At 42.8% G+C, this 22725-nt stretch overlaps 1 protein-coding gene across 8 annotated transcripts in view; it reads right to left on the reverse strand.

Annotated features, from left to right (window-relative positions):
* The window catches only part of NCAM1 (neural cell adhesion molecule 1), a 220744-nt gene that overhangs the window by 22465 nt on the left and 175554 nt on the right, over positions 1-22725 (reverse strand). For all 8 annotated transcript variants that reach the window (XM_081889758.1, XM_081889759.1, XM_081889757.1 and 5 more), the window contains 2 exons: positions 4511-4635; positions 1911-2091 (listed from right to left, as the gene is read on the reverse strand). In XM_081889758.1, coding sequence (XP_081745884.1) covers positions 1911-2091; positions 4511-4635 — 306 coding nt within the window. The remainder of the gene's footprint in view (positions 1-1910; positions 2092-4510; positions 4636-22725) is intronic.

Here is a 22725-nt window from a genome sequence, read left to right on the forward strand (position 1 = left end):
GAGTGAAGTCTTTAGCCTTCTCTCTCGTTTGTTGCTCATCAAGTTGATGAGCAAAATACACCACAAAAATGGGGGAAACATCACTGATAGGCAAAAAAGAGTAAATATAGATGTATTCCAGGCACAATGGGATTTATTTGTGGGCGGGGAATCCTCCTTGGGGACATGCTTCTAGCAGCAGTGGTTAAATTCAAGGGATACTGCAGTGATTCTAGTATCCCTTGCACTTGCCTGCTGCAGACATGTGCCCCTCCAGAAGGATTCTGTGCCCCCAAATATGTCAGGCCTAGTATAAATCTATTTCTAGCTCCTAAAATGTTTTCCTCTTTTGCCCGTTACCTTCATGAGCCAACACAAAATGGATTAAGCAAACGAAGCCAAATATAAACATGGTCTTAATTTGCGTCATGAGGTTCAGTTCTTCTTGGCACAATGTGTGATTAAGCTGCCTTGGCAAGAAATGTTGAATTTTAATTTTTTTCTTATTACCAAGTATAGAAAGCTTAGGCTAAGAGGTGTGTGGCAAGTGAATGAGTGATTTTCCTCCTTCTGCTCTGAGTCCACGGCTCACTACATTACTTTCCAAATAACAGCAGCATGTTGCAACGTGATTTCATAGCCCAACATTCAGGCAGCTGCTCTGCCCGTGGACTCGGTGTTCTGCATTTGCTGTGCAATCAATATCTCAATGTGCCAAAACAGTTATTTTTGAGATGCTATTTGTTCAAGGTCTAAAATAGCAAGAGTTCTGTAGAGGTGAACAATTTCATGGTCACAATGGTACTTAATATCAAGTGTCACCAGAGTTTTTGCTAATCCCTAAGCTTGGTTTTGCCTGTGGTTGACATTTTAAGAAGGGGTGGTTAACCTGTGACTCTGGAAATGCTAAGATTCCATCAGCCCCAGCTAGTGTGGCCAATAGGAAAGGATGGGAGTTGTAATCCAGTAACATCTGGGGGGGGGGGCACAGGTTAACCACTCCTGCCAAGGCCTTCTTTAGCTGCTCCAAAGCTGCTAACTTTTCCTCCAGGCATTACTGCCTTGATATATGGCACGCATTAGAAAAATTGAGTTACGCTTTTGATTTTTAATAATACCATAAAGTGCCTTATTTACTTCTGTGGTTTCTCATTTGTGTAAATACACCTCTGTGTGGTAAAAATCAAGCTAGAACGCTTTCTTTGAATATTAAGCTTGCATCTCCTTTGGCTATATCTTGGGGGATAGCCGATATGAAAGAGAGCAAAAAATTGCATGTGAAAACTAAGAAGGAGAAAAGCTCACACTTCTTGAGCATCACATCTGCTTAAGCCTCAATGCCAGAGATGCTCCTGTAGTATGAAGGGGTGAAAAATCCACAGGTACATTTGAACGGCAGTCCCTGCTGATGTCGGTCCTCCCCATGTTGCTGCAACTCCAGCTTCCATCAGACTTAGCCAGCATGGCCAGTGGGCATGGATCATGGCTGTTGTAGCCCAGCAACATCTGAAGGTTTACAAGTCCCCCAGGCCTGCTTCACAGCACTGGCCATTGGAGGAAAGAAGAAGTACATTGCCAGAAACAATGGCACGGGACCTGGATTTTACCCTTTGCCTTGACGATGGGTTTGAAGATTCTCACCTGAGTGCCATGAGTTACAAGGAACGACCACTTCATGGACTTGGCGGGCAGGGGAAATGGCTAAACCAGTTGGACTGTACTATGGATCGACCTATCGTGTTTGGTATGTCCAAGGCTGAGTAATAAAGCTTTAGATGGGTAACCGGTTATGAGAATGGCTGTAAGCAAGCAAGTTGCTGAGGATTTTGGTGTTTTTTGGTTTTTAAAAAACTCAAGCACATTAAAGGATGTGGCGCTGTTGCATTAATTCCAAGCAGAAAACAATGGCGGGAAGCTGGTTGCTGCCATACCTGGGATGATGGTTGGCTGCGCTGAAGTCCTGAAGGCATAATGCGCAGGCTTGGATTTCCCTTGCTGGTTCTCCGCAATCACATAGACCTCGTATTCAGCGTTCCAATCCAGAGCCTTGAGTATGACATGGTCACTGCTTGAAGGAAGACGCATCTCAGGTTTCCATTCAGCAGAATGCTTCTGTGGAAATGCAGCGTGGGTTGCGGGAATGGATAGAAAAAGCAGGGAGGGCAGTTTAGCAGTGAGCTGCTGTTTAGACAAGGCTATGATTTCTGAACACAAAAGAACATCTAGATCCAGACAAACGGTTTCTCTCCTCCTCTCCTCTCTGCCCTAAAGTAATGCCTTTGGCACAAAAGTGGTAGGAATAAAAGGAGCCTAGGAAGATGGCTTACAGCTTCTGACTGGCCGAAAAACGATTCTGTCCTTTTTAGCGTGGAGAGGGTCTTTTTACCACTTGCCATCAAATAATGAGAAAAGAAAATATGTCTAAAAGTCACAAAAGGGGAAATAAAATTGTGCTGAAATTTTCACAGGTGGTGTGCTGGGTTTGTCTTGTGCTTATCTCCCTTTTGAGGTGGCAGAGGAGTTTTGTGGGTCCCCTTTCTTTCAGTCACTGTTATGGAGGTCTGCATTCTACAGCCCCCTCGGATACCTATACTTTCTGAAAACCCACAATGTTCTTGGTGGGGTTCTCCTGTAAGCACAGGAAAATGGGGAGACATCTCCCCATCCCACGTATCATGAACCACTGGCAGTCAAGGAGGCTACAGAACACTAGAGAAATGTTTAATTGGAAGAAGAAGAAAAAACACCACCTTAAGCCACTTTGAAAAAACAAGGTAAGCTCAACCCTGCACTCACTGAAAGCCTGCTGCACTCAATGAAGTGCAATGGTGGGATGCTTGCCAGCAGGAAGATCCAAAGCTGGGGAGGAGGTGGGGTTGAGCCTGGCTGAGGTTCTGCTAGATCCAAAGCCAGTCTCACTGAGCGGGGTCATATTGCAGCTGGTGCAGGGATCATGGGCTGGTTGGACATAGAAGTATAATGGGAGGAACCAGCTAGGGAACCACCAAGGGAAGAAGGCTCAAAGCCTGGGGTGAGACAACAATGGGTGAGGGAGAAGACTGGGAAGAGCTAACAGGGCTTAGTGAGCTGAGAGCTGGTGGCAGAGAGAAGTCCAGAATTAGAGCCAGAAAATGAAGCAGGAGGTGGTAGGAGAGAAGCTAAGACAGGCATAGGCAAACTCGGCCCTCCAGATGTTTTGAGACTACAATTCCCATCATCCCTGACCACTGGCCCTGTTAGCAAAGGATGATGGGATTTGTAGTTCCAAAACATCTGGAGGGCCGAGTTTGCCTATGCCTGGGCTAAGAGATAGAGACGAGTCAGGGCTGGTGCAGAGCCATGGGTGTCACCTCCTCCTGCTGCAACAAGCTCCCTTCCCCGCTTGTCTCCCAGAGCCAGAAGAGGCATGAAAAGGGCGGAGGAGAGGTTGGCTGCATGCAGGTGCAGTCTCTGAGTGCTTGGGAAAAGCCCTGGAGAGGAGGGGACAGACAGCTGTGAGGAGGTGGGGATGTTCAGTCTCAGCAACAGAGTTTCTCAGAGTAAGACCACCGGGAATGAGCTGCAGTGCTCATTAGGCCTGACGCTCAACCAGGTCTTCAGAGATCGTGTTTCTGTTAATAAAGAGTTAACCCCAGCTTTGAGCTGTGTGATTATCGTCACTCCTGTGATGCCATAACAGCAACAGAAAGCTTTGGCGACTTCCTCTTATAAAACACCTAATAAAAAACCTTCTAAAATATAAAATAACATAAAATTATGAATAACCTACAGATACCATTAGCAAAATGTTAAAAACAGGTGCATGTAAGTGAATTTTATGCCTGGCAGGCATGCTGAAATGAAACTGTTTTTAGCAGCATATGCAATAGTATAGTGAGGGTGCCTGCCTAAAGTTAATAGGCAGGGAATTCCAAAGCAAAGGTGCTGCTACACTGAAAGGTCAACTCTCCAAAGAATCTGAATGGACATTATATGGTCCTCGTAGAAGTGAAAGTAGTTCCCCAGATCAAAGCAGCCGATTAGGCACATATGGGGTAAAGCAACCCTTCAAATAACATGGCCCCAAGCTGTTAGAGGTAGCCAAATTGGTGCCTGGGCCCCCAAAATGGAGAGACCTATAGCTCCCATCATCCCAGAAGATTGGCCACATTTGCTGGGGCTGATGGGATTTGTAGTCCACGACATCTGGAAGGCACCATGTTGGCTAGGCCTTGGGTCAGAAGAACCAAGGAAATAACTTTTAATTGAATAAAGATGTGTCCTGGATTAGCTCAGAAGCAAGATTTTTGTTCTAAAACAATGCTGTTTTTAACACAAGTATTTCTAAGGACTGCAGGTAGCAAGCGCCTGCTAAGACACATATCTGTGTCATCTAAAAGCAAAGGCTGCTTCAGAATGATATGCAAACTTATACAAATTTAGATTGACTGAAGTCATAGTGAATGAAAAATGTTTTTAATCACTTGACAGCCCAGGAAACAATTCATAAAACACTACGCAGGGCTTGCCCAGATGCCAGTGTCTTACTTACAACTCTGTATTTGATGAGATAGTGCCGAATGGGGGAGCCTCCATCATCTTGCTTGATGAGATTCACTTTAAAGGAGTTTCCATCTTCTCCCATCTGGCCTTCCAGCTTGGGTGCGCTGGGCTCACCTGCAAAAAATGGTACATTTCACATTTAACATCCTGTCAAGGATAAATGATTGGCTCAGCTAACTACTGAAAGCATAAATGAAATCCCACAAGCATGAAATTCAAAATGGTTGCAGCTGTACAGCACACATTTCTTGTGTTCCTTCTGGGAGGACTTGCAGATTCAGAGTGCAGAATGCCAAACGTCTAAATACTAACATGCTTAAATGCTTTCAATGTGGATTCCATATAGATTTAGAACCTATGGGAAACTTATCCCAGATTCTTTGACTCTTTTGGAAGGCAGTCACAAGCAGTTAGGTAGTTGCAGAACTGACCTTCTTACCTATTCTCAATGATGGGCAGATCATTTAGCACTCCAATTGGCCTACTCAACCATCCTGGATTTTTTTCAGCTTAGCTACCTCATCATTTAAACAGCCTTGTCTTCTATTGCTGTTTATTTATTTACACAATTTATGAATCACTTTTCCAGCTTCTATAAGCACAAGAAGTGATGTATGAAAATCCTATCTTGTACCCCAGATTGTAGCCATCCTTTGCTAGGATAATATTGTACTCTGCAAAACAGAGAAGGTCCTATCTGTTAATTTCAGTTTCCTTGTTTCTCATTTTTCTAGTCTTCCGTTCACATCAGTTTGTAACTTTTTAAAAAAACAACAACAAAGGCCTCATGAAAGTTCATCAGCATTTTAGTGCAAATTTCGAATATACACATTTCTGTATGCAATTTTGCTGAATATACATTTTACAACAGTTCCCCCTAATATAATGAATTATAAATGCTATTTTCACTAATATATGCATTACTACGCACCCTTTACCCTAGTATATACATTTTGTACACATTACTTGGCCAGAGAAGCGCATTGCCAAATTTGAAGATGTGAAAATTTTGAAGGATGCCTGTGCATTGCTTTTCATGTTGTTTTAGGAAGGTCATATTAGGTAGGTTTGCTTTTAAATGCGAATGAACCAAAGTCTCCCCATTCCTACTGCAAATTATCTCTCCTTGACTGCTTCTTGCCCAAAGCTGCTTACTCATTAGAACTAACAAAAAGGAACAGAGCTATCTGACCCAACCAGGACTTATTATCTGACATGTTCTTAACAGTCATGCTCTCTCTCTCCCTCTCATCTGAAGAAGTGTTGTACCTGAAGAAGTGTGCACGCACACCAAAGCTTATACCCAGAACAAACTCAGTTGGTCTCCAAGGTGCTACTGGACAATTTTTTAATTTATTTCTACTGAGTCAGACCAACACAGCTACCTACCTGAACCCCTTTCATCCCACAATTTCTTCCATTTGGTCTGTGACTTCTAGCTTCTAGGCACAGGTTCGAGAGGGCGGTTTTTTTTTTTTTTTTTGACCTGACACTTTCCCCAGGAAAACTTACTATTTACCACTAAATCAGAACAAACACCAATCCACAGAAAAGCTGATTGATGTTTGCTCCAATTCAGCTGTGAACAGCCTGCTTTTCCAGGGAAAGTGATGGGACAAAAGAAAAAACCTCTTGGATCCATGCCTAGAAGCCATGGAACTGTGGATGAGCCTTTACACACACACACACACACACACACACACACACACACACACAGCCTTCAGCCTGTTGTCTTCTTTTGGCTTTACAATATGGGCTCATCTACACAACCAACAAATAATAAAACTAGACTTGATTATAACATGTGGGGAAAAGGATATGTCCCATAAGTTTGATTATATGAAGGGTACAAAAGTGAGCACACAGGCAATGAGATTCTGACAACTCCAAATATTTAGAAGAATGTCAGAAAGAAGGGCCAAGGGTTCCATCCTGCCCTCTGTTGCTGCTGCTGCTGTTTTCTCCCTCTCACATCACACTAGAATTCAGAATCTTTCAATTAAGCCAATGAGCAACAGACTCAGGGCAGACAAAAAGCTATTGCTGTCATCTTCCAGCTTGCGACTTCCCACTAGGGCAGTTGGACTGGCACCGTGGGAAGCAAGATGCTGGGCTACATGGACCTTTGGCCTGATTCAGCAGAGTTGTTCTCAGGTTAATATAAGAAGGCAAAACACAGTAAATTATCAAAAGGTAGCTTCAATCCGGTTATAGTTATGGAGGGTCATTTTGATTAAGAATTAAGAGAAAGGTCTCCATGATACAAAAACATTTCCCTTACATCATGGGTGTGGCCAACTCAAAGAATGAAGGAGACTATGGAGCTCTCTATTCTAGAGTTGCTACTAAATGCCTTCCCCAGCTTAAGGTGTATTAGGGGATTTGGATGTCGGAAGATTGTCAAGGCAACAGGGTTTTGATTAAAGCCTGGGAATTTCCTGGGGGCTCAGCACATCCCTAACATTCACTGCCTCTGAAAACAAATAAGCAGATGGCTTGGGTCCTCAAAGTACCATGTACCCAAAGGTGCAAAGTGGAAGGTGGTCATTTCTCTCCTGGTACCAAACAAACGTGATGCCAATATTTGCAGGTTTTGCACAGAAAGAAGCCAATAACAAGGCATGTATTGCCTTATATCATCTTTTGCCTTTAAAATGTCCTTGCCCTTTCTTCCTTCCTAACTTAAATATCCATGTTCTGGGGAGCACGGGCACTACAGCAGCAACAAATCAATCATGCAATCATTAAGAGGCAAACGGCCTGAGCAAATGACAGGCACCCTCCCCCCTCCCTTGGTTACTTTCAGTGCCCTTTCTCCCTCATTTCCCCTTAGTGCCATTCTTGCCACCTGTCATGCTGACTGTGCCACGGGGGAGGAAGGTGAAATACAGAATTGACTGAGAGGCTCCCGCAATCCATCTTTTCTGTGGAAACTGATTTGTGCTCCCCCTTCTTTGGAAGGCAACTTGCTCTGACATGGATTTTGGTCCTTTGACAGCCACTGAGTAAGCAAATGACAGTAACAGAAGGGTGAGTGAATAGGCTGCTTTCTTTGGGTAGTGGTTATTGATCTGTTTCCCAGGAGGTGATGAACAATTAATCCTTTACCTGCTTAACAGGATCAAAGGCTTCGCCCTCAATAACCTTTCTTGGGATCTCAGAATTCACCCAGAGACTCTTTATAGATTAGGGTCCAGAGACTAGTTAACAAACTGGTACTGTACTAGGGTGTAAATCCAGGCCAGTTTGAAGTTACTTTTGACATGGCTTGCACATAAAAACCTTTCAGGTGGATCATGTCTTTTGCCTTTGGTCAACTGCAGGACATCTTGCCAAGCATCTGACCCCAGTGGCCAATACCCTTCTGTTAGTTCCAAGAGTCTCGTATTTAAGTCAATGCCACAATAAGGTCCAACCACTGAGAACAGATACATCCTCCACTAATTTGTATAGTCCTTCTTTGAAGGCTGAAGACAAATTCATGAAGGATAATCCTATTGAGAACAGATTGGCATGGTAGTTGAATACAGCCTCCATATTCAAAGGCAGAATACCTCTGAAGACCAAAACTTCCCAGAACTTCCTTTTCTACTCTCCGTGGTATTTTCAGGGGAAAGAAGCATTTTGATTCTATTCAGAATGTGGGAACAGAACTTCCCTCATTCTCAATCTGAAGAAAATTCTACTGGCTGAGCAAGAAGGGGATCAACTGATGTAGTTATAACAAAGATGTTGCTGAGTTTTTGCTCAAGTGCAACGCAGAAAGCATAGGGCTCCTTGGATAAAGAGACTGTTTCATCTTCAGATACAGGTTTGCTGATGGCGGAAAAAGTAAACAAGGACACTCAGGAAATTCTGGGGAACCACTGACAATAAGAAGTACTTCATTTCTACTACACTGCAGAACCAAAAGAAATAAAGAAAGGAAAAGTGGCCCAATAAATGTTTCTCTCTACCCTCCCCCACCCCACCAGCATACTAGCACTCAGCCAACGAAGCAGTCAGTATGTGGAGAAACTTAATCTATAAAACCATAATCTACCTATGAAACTCATTGAGACAGAATGCTGTGGTGGCCAATAGTGCAGGATCTTAAAAAAGGATTAAGAGAAATTCACAAGGAGAGGGCCTAGCAACATATTTAGGGGTAGATACTAGGGACCAAGATCTGACTGAAGTTTGGTCTGATCCAGTTGGTCAATTAATGGGCTTTCACCTGACAAAGAAATTTGACAAATCAGTTTCGCAGCAGCCCTGATGCTGTTTGTTTAGGGCAAGTGTGGAGTCCAGATGTGGAGCCCAGGTTTTTCTTTCTTTTTTAATAAATGCAAAATTCCTTAGAACTATCTGTAGCAGAGAGGTGGAACACTTTTGCTGGTTATAACTGCACCACTATTATTATTATTATTATTTTAAATAACTTTAGTCGTGTTTAATTTCTCACTAGCCAAACACCAAATCAGTTCTAACTCTGTAGAGACAGCTGAAGTGTTCAGAGAGAGAGAGAGAGAGAGAGAGAGAGAGAGAATTTCCTCCAGCATTAATGCATTCTGGAGCATAACCTAGCAAAAATGGTTTGATTAGGAAGTGTCCTAATTCATCCCTCAGGGTGCATGTGTGCATTCTTTTTTTTTAAAAAAAAAGAAAGGTAAAAAAACAAAACACCCTGCTCTCCCCAGCCCTCATTCCGATAATGATTGGCGAGCAGAAGCAGCAGTGAGGTCTTGTATGATTAAAGCTCTGGTGCTTTTAGTGAAGTGTGCCTTGTATATATTTCCAATTCCATTAGGGTGCCTTATCAGGAATAATGGGAAATAAATTACCGCTGTCAAAATAAATGAACAAAAAAAATTACTATGTGATGCATTCCCCCTAGTTCCTCTTATTATTCATGGCCCCAAGTGTAATCTGTACTGGGTCACATCCAAACTCATAGGTTGGGCTTTCTCGGCACAGATGATGCCATGCCAGTCTTTGGGAACAATCTGACTGGAGAGCCCTTCGCTTCAAAGGAGGCTGTGCAGGAAGGCTTCGAGGTCCCCTTTGGCTTTTTTACAGAGGCCACGCCTACAGACAGCTTGCCAAAATATCCAGCCCACTTCTTGAACTCACTGCCGCAAGATGCACTGGTAGCCACTAGCTTAAGGACTTTACATGTTACATGTGGGCGGAGCATTATCTGCCAGCTTGTCTTTTTGCCCTGCAGGATCTACTGACACAAAGAGACCACTCAAGGCTCTTTCACAAATTACATTAAATGTGTGGAAGAGGGCAGAATCCACGGCCATGAGGCATTGATATTTCATGTGTGTGGGTGGTACAAAAATACATCCATAAAATTAAAATAGAGCTCACAATACATTAGTGCATCATCTAGAAACCTCTTGTTGCATAGGAACATTAAGAAGAGCTATGGTAGACTTCATTGAAAGATTTCACCTAGATTTCATCCTGTTTCTAGCAGTGGCCTGATGACACGCCTAGCTTGCTCAAGTTGTGAGTGCTAATTGTACTTCTCGGAGGTTTCCTAATACACAGTGTATGGCTAATATTCTAGCTATCATCAAGCGGAGCAGTTGTTTTCTGAAATCTGTCCATCAAGAACTAGGGTTTTCTGGCCCTTGAAGTGTCCTTAGATTTCTGCCTCAAAAAATTATTTTCTAACTGAAAGGAACAAAGTGTGTTGACTACCTTGCTGGCCACCAACTCCATAGTCAATTAGGCCAGACACTATTCTGACTGCTGCTGCTGCTACTGCTAATGAAGGCTGTAGGTTTTGCAAATCCCATTACAGCACAAAGCAATTCAGCAGTTACAGTGCTTGAAGACGAAGTTACATTGCAGCGCAAATTAAATGGGGACAAATGAGTTCTGACAGGCTGGGGGGAGGCAGTGTACCAGGTTACCTCTCCCGGGTGTCGTAAAAGCATTGAGATGATAGTGAAATAATTACCTTTCCCCCACAGCCCTTGCAGATTATGACTCTCCTGTCCCCTAAAGGCCATAAACGAGGAGGGATTTCCTGTTGCGGAGCTGGGTAAATACTTGCCCATATTATGAATGTGGCACAGGCTAGTGCCAAACTGGTTTTGTACACAGCTAACTTGTGGCAGCTGATGTGAAACCATCTGGGCACTGATGCAAGCACAGTAGTAGCATTGCTTGCTCACCACTTGGAAGTGAGGCCAAACTTGCATCACTTGTCATGTGCTTCTGTTGTCTCCAAGCGATGCTCATGAGTTCTGGGATTCAGAGCTCTTTGCTCTATATTACGCCAGCAGCAGCAGCAGCAGCACATCTTTGTAAGGTTTCTACTACAAAAGAAGAGCTCAAGCATGTTTGCTGCTTCTCCCTCAACCCAGTTTCTCCTTTATGTCACCACACGGCACATTTGCCAGAATGTAACCACCTTGTGGTGTCATTTCCCTGTAGCCTATTTATTGCAAAAAGGGTTTTCTGAGAAATTCTACGAGAGAGCTCTCAAAAGCCTGGATACACTCTCAGTGATTTTGGCTATGAAATTATCTCCTAAGATCGTAGGTTCTTTGCTGCTGTTTTAATTCCACAAGGGCTCTGTACAACGTATCGCAAGCCCCTTCCTCCTAGAAAACTGCTCAAAGCTTAGTAGCAGATGAAGCTGTCTTAGAATGAGTTAGAACATTAGTCCATCCATTCCAGGGACGGAACCTGGACCCTTCTCTGCATGCAAAGCATATGGGCCCTTCCCCCAGGCAGACCTAGTGCCTCCAATGGAGTTTTAAAGAAACTGTAATGAACTGAAATTAGCATCACTCAAACTCAGAATCATCATAATGCAAAAGAGACACAATGTAGGTCTCTCCCATTCTCTATGGAATTGTGTTTCACAAACCACAATGGGCTGTTAAAAGCCTAAAATTGTGCATTTGGGGTTAGAAACATGAAGCTTAACTCGGGCTTGGCTATGCTTGGAGTAAAGGTAAAGGGTCCCCTGACCATTAGGTCCAGTCGTGACCGACTCTGGGGTTGCAGCGCTCATCTCGCTTTATTGGCCGAGGGAGCCGGCGTACAGCTTCCGGGTCATGTGGCCAGCAGGGCTAAGCCGCTTCTGGTGAACCAGAGCAGCGCACAGAAATGCCATTTACCTTCCCGCCGGAGCGGTAGCTATTTATCTACTTGCACTTTGATGGGCTTTCGAACTGCTAGGTTGGCAGGAGCTGGGACCAAGCAACAGGAGCTCACCCTGTTGCAGGGATTCAAACTGCCAGTCTTCTGATCCAGCAAGTCCTAGGCTCTTTGGTTTAACCCACAGCGCCACCCGCATCCCCATGCTTGGAGTAGACCCATTCAAATCTGGAACAGGTGTATGTCAACCATCTTCTTCAAACAAGAGCACTCAAGCATTCAGTAAACGTGTGAACAGGGTTGCACCAGCTAGTTGCACCCCAAACACCGGCACCATACCCATGCTCTGAACAAGGGGTGCAGACACAGCTACAATCTACAGCAGGGATGGGGAACCTATGGGTCATTCTGGCTTATTTTTTTATTTACTGCCTTAAATACTGCCTTTCTGCCAAAGAACCCAAAGTGGTTCACAATTTTAAAATACTAAAATGAATAAATGGCATCAATATAGAGCAGCAGAGATCCTCTCTCACTCTGACTGAGGGCACCCTAGGCTTCATGGCCTTCCTTGCCTCTGTCTTAAGACACAGAGGTCTCTAGTGGCCCCTGACTCAACAGTTCTCTCAGGCTATAGCTGGTTCAGTTGGGGGGTAGTGGGTAGTGCTTGCTGGCTTGGACACCTCACATTCTTCAGTCACACTTGCTGCACTGGCACAACCCTCTGGCTGCAGCCTCCCAGAAGTTATAGTTCAGATGTTGTAGGACTGCAACTCCCATCATCCCTTACTACTGGGCATGTTGGCTACGGCTGATGAGAATGGAAGTCCAACAAGATGGGGGTGTGTGGATAGGTTCCCCATCTATGTGCTAGAGCTCAGCGGAACTTACTTCTGCATAAATGCATGAAATGAGTTTGGATAATTCCATTTTACATTGTGAATGAGAGTATGTTTTTTGTTAGTCATATATGCATGCCCATTTGTTACCCTGAAGGGACCTTACGGTCTCCTGCTGGAACATGCTCTCAATATAGCTAGCACTTATAAGCGTATAGTGTAAAAACCTGAGCTGCACTCATTTCAGAGTAGGAATAAATGTGAGTGAGGGTGGATTCATGGCAGGAAATGTTTAGGCATCAATATGGCACATCCTTATTGTGTTTGGTGTTTTTAACCCAAAGCACACAATTTGGCCAGAATTTTTGGCTTAATCACATCACCAAGCTGTAAAAAGGGGAAAAAAATGATAATTATCCAGGCATAAACACTCATGTAGATTAGCACTATGATGCTTCAGCAAAAACAAATAACAGTTCACATGTTTAGTACATTAGTACAGGGGCTTGGCCAAAAAGGCTGCCCCACTCCCACACAATTAAGGTCAAGCTTTAAATAGTTCAAAAGTTTGGCTGAGCCTTAGTAAGAATATTCTGTCCGAACCAACCGATAATCTTAGCATAACTCTCAAGTGCCACTAGCTGAAGAGAAAAAGAAGTCTTGTTATTAAAAAGTTCATACAAAAGATCATGCTCAGAACATGCGCGTGAAACTGAAAAGAGAAAGGAGCTGGGAAGCCAAGATGACAGCTGGGAGGGTAAAGGGAAGCCCATTTACACAGTGCCTTCAGAGTTTATTCTGTTGGCTGTTAACTTCTAGGAACACAAATGGATCCTGCAGTAGACTCTTGAGGTGTGAGGTACTTCTGCTCATAGTTCCAGACAGGCTGGGGCACTCTACCCCAAAGAGATGTGGTTGGCCTCTTCCTCCAAATTTAGGTGAACTGTCAAGATTTTTAAAGTTATTTTTCCCACCTAGCTTTTAGGTTTGAAGCTTTTATCCCCCCTACGAATCAAACTGTGGTTGTCCTATACTGCTCTTGGATTTAATATTTTTAAAGCTGGTAGTATTATATTTCAGTTTTTTATTGTAAAATGCTTTGGGGGCCCTCTTCTGGGAACCAAAAAGTGGTATATAGACAATCTTATAAATAAACAAATTGCTGTGGGGCTTTTATGCTTTAGGATAATATAGTTAAGTGAATATTCAGGGTTGAAGTCAAAAGGCTTCCTTTTGTTGCAATGGCATGCAGTCAGCTAGGTACATTAGGACAGGCGATTAATCATTTGCTTTTATCTGAAACTGGATAGGAGACCATTTGTAGCTGTGACCTCAACAAATACATTTGTAGCTGTGACCTCAATGAATACAGCAGCAGCTGCATAAAATGTGGCACAGCTGATGCAGATTGCCTCTGCCTACATGGCTGCCTTGTCAAAACTGGCAGAGGTGGATACGGGCTTTAGACTTCAAAAGAAATCCTAAAAGACTGCAGGAAAAGACAAACCATTTTTAGAGTAAGGACTTTAAGTGGTGTAGTGATTAGAGTGTTGGACTCAAATCAGGGAGATCTGGGTTCCAGTGCCCTCTTTGGACCAGTCACCATTTCCAAGTCCAATCTAATTCACAGGGTTGTTATGAGAATAAAAAGGAGAGAATAGACTCTGCACTCCAACCTGAGATCTTTGGAGGGAGAGTGGTAAAAACAGATAATCAGAATCACTACATTTGGGACTTTGAACCTTGGTGAGTCAAAGCTCAAAGCAGGATCTGCAAGACAGGGTGCAACTTAAAAGTGCTCATGAGAAGCGGTCATCCAGCATGTGTTTAACTGAGTATCTCCAGCAATCCTCCAGAGGCAGTTTGTCACTGTCAAGTAGGAACTTCCTTCTAACATAGCGCTGAAATCTGCCTCCTTGCAATCTCCACACACTGATTCTAGTCATGTCTTCTGGAGCAACAGAAAATAAGTCTGCTCCAATTTCCATGTCTTCCTTGACCTTCTCTACTTCAGACAAAACATACCCCAAAAAGGGTGGTGGTGAGTTTTTGGCAGTAAAATCAATTGCCTCCTTACTTCAGTTAAGTAAAAGTGGAAGGACTCCTCCACAAAATCAGCCTTCTGCAACCTGGTACATAGTTCATACTTGGCCATCTCCATCTCCAGCCTTGGCCATCTCCACTGAACGTGAACATCCTTTTCCCTTCTCATCTCTTGCCACCCAACTTCACCAATTCTTTCCCTTGGCCACTGTGTAAAATGGGTGAAAAATTGTGACAAAAATGTTTGCCACAGTTTCTAACCATTACTGGTGCCCATCACAAGTGGAGAGATACATGAGGTGGGAAAAGAAAAAGAAAGGGGGAGTGGGTTAAAGTTAATTCACAAATAAATGACACAGGTGTGTAGGGGGGGGTGAAAGGTTGTGCAAAATCAAGATGGCTAGATGTTAGTTCCATGTGGATGTCGCCCAAACATCTGTGGAAGGAGAGGGAGAAAGGGCCAGTGGCTTGTCTCCATGCATGCAACATCTGATGGGTTACTGGGGTTAGTTTTCCTGGCTTACCCCTGCCTAAATGCTTCCCACAGTACAGGGGAGGAAAAATCCAAGACGTGAGAGTCAAACAAGGTGAAATGCTCAACTCTTTGGTGGGTTTTCTAAATGATCTATCTCCTGGGAAGCACAAATGCAGGGGTTGTTCCTCTCTCCTTGAATGGTGCACATGGAGTGTTAAAAGTGAGATTGCAAGAATCGCTCTAGGAAATCCATTCCTTTGTTGCTGCCATCGGCTCTTAGAGTGGAAGGAAAGTAAAGATATTTCCTTATGTCGCAAGGGCCAAATCATTTGCTTCCAGATTATGGAGAAAACCTCTAGGTGTATCTTCAATATGGCTTTAGTACTGGTGTGAAAGTCCCTTCCTGGCTTGCAAAATATGCTCAACTAGTAGAGAAGCAGGCGGAGGCCACAAGATGCCAGATGCCATGGCGTTATTTCTACTGCATGGATTATTATGTGCCAGGCAAAAAGCTTGTTGCTTGGTTTTGCCTATATGCGTCTCTGTGTGTGTGTATGTGCACACAGATAAACAATACATACGCGTACACAATCATCCTCTGAATTCTTTCCACAATGGGAATGAATTTCTAAGCAGTTTTTCCCCTCCGTCTTCTTATTTATGCTAATTGATTAAGGTGCTCTTAGGGGGGAAATTATGAACAACTGAATCCTATGGTCACATCCAAGACCCCTTGGATGCCTGGCCAGCACTAGAGATGATGCTTACTCAACACAGGGAAGCTGATTGCACTGTCAGACATGTCGGTCTGCAGTCTCCCTTCTCTCCATATTATGACATGCTCTGCTTAAGCATAGTGGGGGAAGGAGGTAAAAATGACCCTGGGTTGCAGTTTTGAAGCACAGTGCCTATATCTACTCTGTAGAACTGACTGGAGGCTTTGAATCAAAGCAGCAACTCAGGGGAGTGTAACTGTGTGTCCAAGGTCTCCCACATAATAATAATAATAATAATAATAATAATAATAATAATAATAATAATAAAAATTTTATTTATATCCCATCCTCCCCAGCCAAAGCCGAGCTCAGAGCGGCTAACAACAGTAAAACGATAAAACATTCTAAAATCATTTCATTATAAAATTAATTCCAATCAAATTAATGGCAACCATTGGGCTAGAAGTTCTGTGAGGATTGCCAAAGGAGGGAGTCAGGCTGCGCCCTGACCAAAGGCCTGGTGGAACAGCTCTGTCTTGCAGGCCCTGCGGAAAGATGTCAAGTCCCGCAGGGCCCTAGTCTCTTGTGACAGAGCGGGAGATTTATGTGGTAGGGGCAATTTAGCAAAGTGGCAGCATTAAGTAATATCTATCTACATCAAATCTATGTTCCTTGGTCTCCCAGTAGAGGCACCAGGCAAAACATTTCTCTTTACTCAGGCCTTCGGCCATTAAATAATAGCCATTAAATAAGACCTGATAAATGGGTGGTGGGTGGACTATTATGATTATTCTATTCTTACGCTGTATTTTGTGTATTCTGTTTTTATTATTTTGCTGTGCAAATTATGTTCTTAACGTTGTGCACTACTCTGGGATCTTAGAGTAAAGGGCAGTATATAAATTGAATTAATAAAATAAAAATAAGCTTAGAAGTGCACTAAAAAGGTCACATGCAAAATAGGCTCTTTCCATCAATGGAAGCATATGATGCAGCCCAGCTTTCTGACTGCTGTGCTATCTTGCCAGCTCAGTAAAAGGACGGCATGATGGACTTTAGTTGGTTTTGCATGCAGAGAGAAGGTGTTGAACAAAGCTGTAAAAATAATAAAAGGTTATAGAAGAAAATTTCTGAGTAATGGAAATTTAGAAGTTCCTGAGCGGAAAGTGTATTTTTGGATATATATAAATATATATATATGTATATATATTGTCCTGTGCAGAACTTGTCAACCAATCAGAACAAAGCTGTGTTTTGTTGTTGTTTTAATTTTTACCTTCTGTTCACCAGCGTGGACGACATCAGCAGCACCATGCAAGCCACATGACAAAGTCACATGATACGCACGCACATGATTTGGTTGAAAGGAAAGTGGAGGAGGTCACATGAAAAATACAAAAAAAATTTAAAAACTGATGTAAACAATGGGCAAAAAGAATCAACAACATTCATAGATTAAATTAAAGTCTAAACAAAATTAAATTAGCCACTCCACTGAAACACTGGGGGAGACAGTAAAACAAAAACAAAAAAACACCCACCAACCTGCAAACACAAGATTATTATCAAACAGGAGAAAACACTGAGTTACTACAGCAAGAGATCTGGTTGGTTAGGCAACACTGGGGGTTGCATATTAATTAATACTAAAGTCAAGAAGAGAAACAAAATAATATATATTGAGACAAGAGAAACCTTTCTCATAGAAATCAAACTGGCATCCATAACACCACTAAGGAGGAACACAAAACAGAAAGGAGGGAAAAGCAGTGTTATTTAGAAACAGCTCGCCCACATGAAGGAAGACTGTGGAAAGAAAAGTTAGCTTCTTGGATTTATTGCAAATGGAACTTGCTGTCTCCTATTGATGAAATCTCCTCCCTGTAGGGACAGAAAAGCAAAACAAGCAAACAAACAAACCCACCTACACATCTCTTGGTAAGGAGAGAGAGAAAACACAATTAAATTAGTCTTTGTCTGAGGAGCGCTGCCGTGGATACAGCCAGGTAAGGAGAGTAAGATAAATACAGGTTGCTTAGAAACACCACACGCTCAGATGAGGTCCATGTCTGCGGCACAAGCTGGCTGAGGACCAGCTGAAAAAGCCAAATTAACACAGGAAGAGTCTGAGGGGGTTGAACAAAATCCTGAAGTGTGTGTGTCACATAACCATTTCACCACATGAGCAAGCTCACTGGTCAGTTCAGATCATATGGCAACCAAAAGATCTGGAATGCATTTGTTGTGCAAGCTGAACATCCTGGCTGATTTGCAAGCCAGCTGCGTAGTGAAACAGCTGCATGAGTTCTTGGGCACTGTGATGAATCTGGCTCTCTCCATGGGCGTAGCCGGGGGGGGGGAGGGAGCTGCCACATCAAGTAAAAAAATAGAAATACTTAACTAACTGACCTATCATGTTGGTTCTTATCCCCCTAACAAAAGTCCTGCCCCCCCAAACAAAAATCCTGGCTACGCCCATGCCTCTCTCTCTATCATGTTAATGCTTATTGATTCAGATGTATAGCATGCCTCTTTCTGAAGAATTGGGGCAGGCAACAGAAAGTAATACACTGAATTAAAGCTGTGAGATCATAGGTCCACCTAGGTCAGTACTGTCACTCTACACTGACTAGCAGAAGCTCTCCAAGGTACTCAACTAATGGTTCCTTGTGACGTGTGGGGAGCTATGGGGTTCTGTCCTGGGCCCGTTATAGTTCAACTTCTTTATAAACAACTTGGATGAAGAAATTGAGGGATTCTCATTTAAATTGTAGATGACACCAAACTGGGAGGGGTAGCTGATTCCACAGAAGACAGAATTGGGATTCAATATGACCTTAACTGGTTGGAGAACTGGGCCCAAACTAACAAAATGAATCTCAATTGGGACAAATGTAAGGTTTGACACTTAGGCAGCAGTGACCAGCTGCATAAATATAAGGTGAGGGACACCTGGCTTACCAGTAGTACATGTGAAAAGGATCTAGGGGTCTTAGTAGACCACAAGCTTAACATGAGTCAACAATGTGGTGCAGCAGCAAAAAAGTTAATGCTATTCTAAGCTGCATCAACAGAAGTATAGTGTGCAGGTCAAAGGAAATAATAGTACTGCTCTATTCTGCCTTGATCAGACCACACCTGGAGTACTGTGTCCAGTTCCGGACACAATTTAAGAAGGATATTGAGAAGCTGGAACATGTGCAAAAGAAGGACAACCAAGATGATCAGGGATCTGGAAACCAAGCATTATGAAGAATGGATGAGGGAATTAGTATGTTTAGCCTGGATAAGGGGAAAATGAGAGGAGATATGATAGACATCTTCAAATATCTAAAGGGCTGTCACATTTTGCAGGCATTCAAAAAGGTGATGTTCATAGGGCAGATGTTTAAAAACAAACACCAATCCAACTTAAGCTTTTGTAACACAAGCACTGTGTTTGAACAGGTTTGGTGGAAATGGAAATGTAGAAAATGTTTAATATCTTCTCACTCAACAGACATTACACATTGCTACTCAAGATGAGAAGCCATGTGCCTTCATAGAGATTTGGTATTATCTATAATCCATCACCTCTTTGCATTTCATTCTCTGTGAAATAGTAAAGGTAAAAAGGTAAAGGTAAAGGACCCCTGGATGGTTAAGTCCTGTCAAAGACAACTCTGGTGTTGTGGCGCTCATCTCACTTTCAGGCCGAGGGAGCCAGTGTTAGTCTGCAGACAGCTCTCCAGGTCATGTGGCTAGCATGACTAAACCGCTTCTGGCGCATGGAGGACCGTGACGAGTGCCAGAGTGCATGGAAACGAAGTTTACCTTCCTGCCACAGCAGTACCTATTTATCTACTTGCACTGGTATGCTTTCAAACTGCTTGGTTGGCAGAAGCTGGGACAGAGCAATAAACCGCTAAAGAAAAGAAAAAATGACACAAGTTCAAGCAAGCTGTAGAAGGTCCACAAGGATTACCTTGAAAAAGGCCCCCACTCTTTCCTTTCCTTTCTCTCTCTCTCTCTTTCATCTAGCAATACTTTTTGAACTGTTCAAGGCTGCTTCTACTGCGAGGGGGTGGCCCCTTCAGCCGGCAACTCATGGGTTCCTTATATTTCAAGGGGCTTCAACTCCTCGGGCTTTAGACATCCGAGTTTTAAATCTGAGGTGCCAAAATATATTGGACTAGTATTGAAAATGGCACTCGGCAGAATGGTGAGTATCCAATGTGCTTTGATTACATCTCAGACGGAGGTCAAATGGGAATTTCTATATGGGTTCAGGCCACTCTGATGGATGACCTTTACCAGGACAGAGACTTCTCTGTGGCTTTCAATATCACTGACCATAGTATCTGGCTCTGTGGGAAGGGCACCAGGGACACTGTGCTACGGTAATTCCATTCCTACTTGCAGGATCACAACCAGGGATCATTAAGAGAGTCCTCTTCAGGCTCATGGCAAGTATGTTATGGGATCCTGCAGGGCACTATTAGTGCTACTCAACATCTATAACAAGCCATCTTGAATGGTCATTGGGAGTTCTGGGGCAAGCGACCTTCGGTGATTCAATGTCTGGATGTGGGCCAATGAATGTCACCTGAATCCTAGGAAGACAGAGGCTTTGTGAGTTGATCATTCCTTGATCTGGAAGATGAACAAGCTGCTTGCCCTGATCACCACTTAACTTTCTTTGAATAAGCAGGTACATCATTTGGAGGGACTCCTGGAACCCTCTTCAACTTGAGGCACAGGTGGTCTGGATGGCCTTGAGTGCTTTTTATCAGTTTCAACTGGTATGCCAACTGCAGCTTTTCCAATATAAGGACAACCTGACCATAGAAGTCCATGCACTGGTAATGTCAGGACTTCTGCAGGACTGCAACGCTCTCTATTTGGGGCTGCCCCTGGGTCTAGACAGGAAGGCTCAGCTGGCACAGAATGCTGTGGCTAGACTGGTGATAGGGATGAACTACCATAAACACATGACAGCAGTATGGAAAGACCGTTCCAAAATCCGAGCTTGGTAATGTCAAGAATGTTGAGATTGTTAACCCAGGCAGATCTGGCGATCTGGGGAGCCAGTAGGGAGCTTGCTGACATAGTTCTCAAGTTTCAACCGACCAGCATCTCATGTGGGGTGACAGTTGAGATGAGACACCCTTTAACAAAAGATGTTTACTAAACTATTGTTTTATTTTTAAATTCTTTATACTTGAGCCACTCAAGCACAGAAGCTCTGCAGTGACTTTATAAGGTAAAAAGGTAAAGGACCCCATGACGGTTAAGTCCAGCCAAAGGCTTTATACTGTAAATACAAGCACTTCATTCATTCATTACAATGCCCCAGAAATAAATGAATCAATTTCCTTTTCTCCCTCCCCCCCTTTCCTTTTGGGGATCTGCATTCTTGCTTTCCTGCCCAAACTTTTGTTAAATCTCATATTTCTTTATATTCACAATAATGACATAAATTGCAGATACCTACATATAATAAATATATATGACATTTAATATTTAACCACGTAGAAAAACTATTGTATTACTCCATAAGTAAGTTAAATTTATACTACAGAAATTCAATAAGCAGGTTCAATTTATCTTAAAGTTCTTTTCTGTCTTTTCTGACTTCTTTCACTCTAATCAATTCCAGAAGTCTATACATTGTTGTTACCCTTCCACGTTTTTGTTAACCATTCTTTCACTGTTGGCGGTGACTTTTCCCAAAAAAATTGTTCAACAAGCATGCAAGCAGTTACTAATAGATGCCAAATAAACTTTTTTTTTGAAAAAAAGTTTAATTGTGGATCTAAATACCCTTTTCATACCTTTGGGCTCACACAGTGGTAAAAGTGAAGAGATAAGATCACTGACTGAACAAAGATTTAGGGCTCTTCCACACTTCCTCTTGTCCCTAGAAAGCTTGGGTCTGAGAGGTATTCTGCTTGCCCTGTGCTTTCCAGACATGAATCCAAGCAGTTTTTTGTTTGTCCCACCACTTTCACCAGGAAAACCTGCTGTTTATCACTGAATTGGAACAAACGTCATTAGGCAGAAAAACTGATTTACGTTTGTTCTGATTCAGCAGTAAACATTAGCAGGTCAAGCAGAACTGTGGACAAGCCTTGAGTTTGAAGACTTATTACCCCTCTCCACTCCACTCCAAATAAAGAAATCATTCCTGGAAGAAGACCATCTTTGTCTTTAGTCCAACACCATTTTGTTTGGACAGGAATGGCAAAAAGTAAGTTTTTTAGCATCTTAAAATAAGTTACTTATGTTGAAAATTGTCCTAAGTCCCTTTTGAAATGAGGGTAGTAAGAAAATGAAGTCTTGTGAATACATGTTTGTCCAATGCATGCCTAATGAAATATATCATAGCAGTAATGGGGGAGTAATTCAGTTTCATGTACATTTTAATGGATACCTGTACCCAATTCACACATCCCCAAACTATATGCAAACAGAAACGTAGCTATCCTACAAAATTTGCCCTTCTCTGATTTTTGGGATGCAGTTACCAATCCCAAAATTTGTATGCAAGGGGAAAGTGCACATAAAAATGCATATGTTGGTGAAAATAATGCGCATAAATGCATATGAGAAGAAATTGCTTGCAAAAATATGTATATTGGTAGAAATATGCCCTAAAATGCCCTAAAATGCTGATGAATTTTCATTGGGATTTATAACCAACCAACCAATGTGAAAAGTTGTACTTAAGACTAGAAAAATGAGAATGGCCACTCGTCAAGAATGTTGGAACCCGGAGTTCAATGATGTCTGAGCAACGGGTTCTGTATCCCTGTGACTACATACTGAAATAGTTAAAAAAGGTATGTTGATTTTAGTGCAGTAAAGCTTTAAGATGGTGCTCATTTGGGGATAGGCACACTTGTCCTGATCCAAACCCCAAATCAATGCATTTTAAAGATTGGTGAAGCGGCTTCCCTCCCACCTCTTCTTTCCCAATATGTAAAGACCACCTCCTTACAGCTGCAGAACTGGAACTTTCCCTGCTTCCCACTAAGAAGGACAAACC

Source organism: Podarcis melisellensis, assembly GCF_964234715.1.
Source record: "Podarcis melisellensis genome assembly, chromosome: 15".
Taxonomy (NCBI): domain Eukaryota; kingdom Metazoa; phylum Chordata; class Lepidosauria; order Squamata; family Lacertidae; genus Podarcis; species Podarcis melisellensis.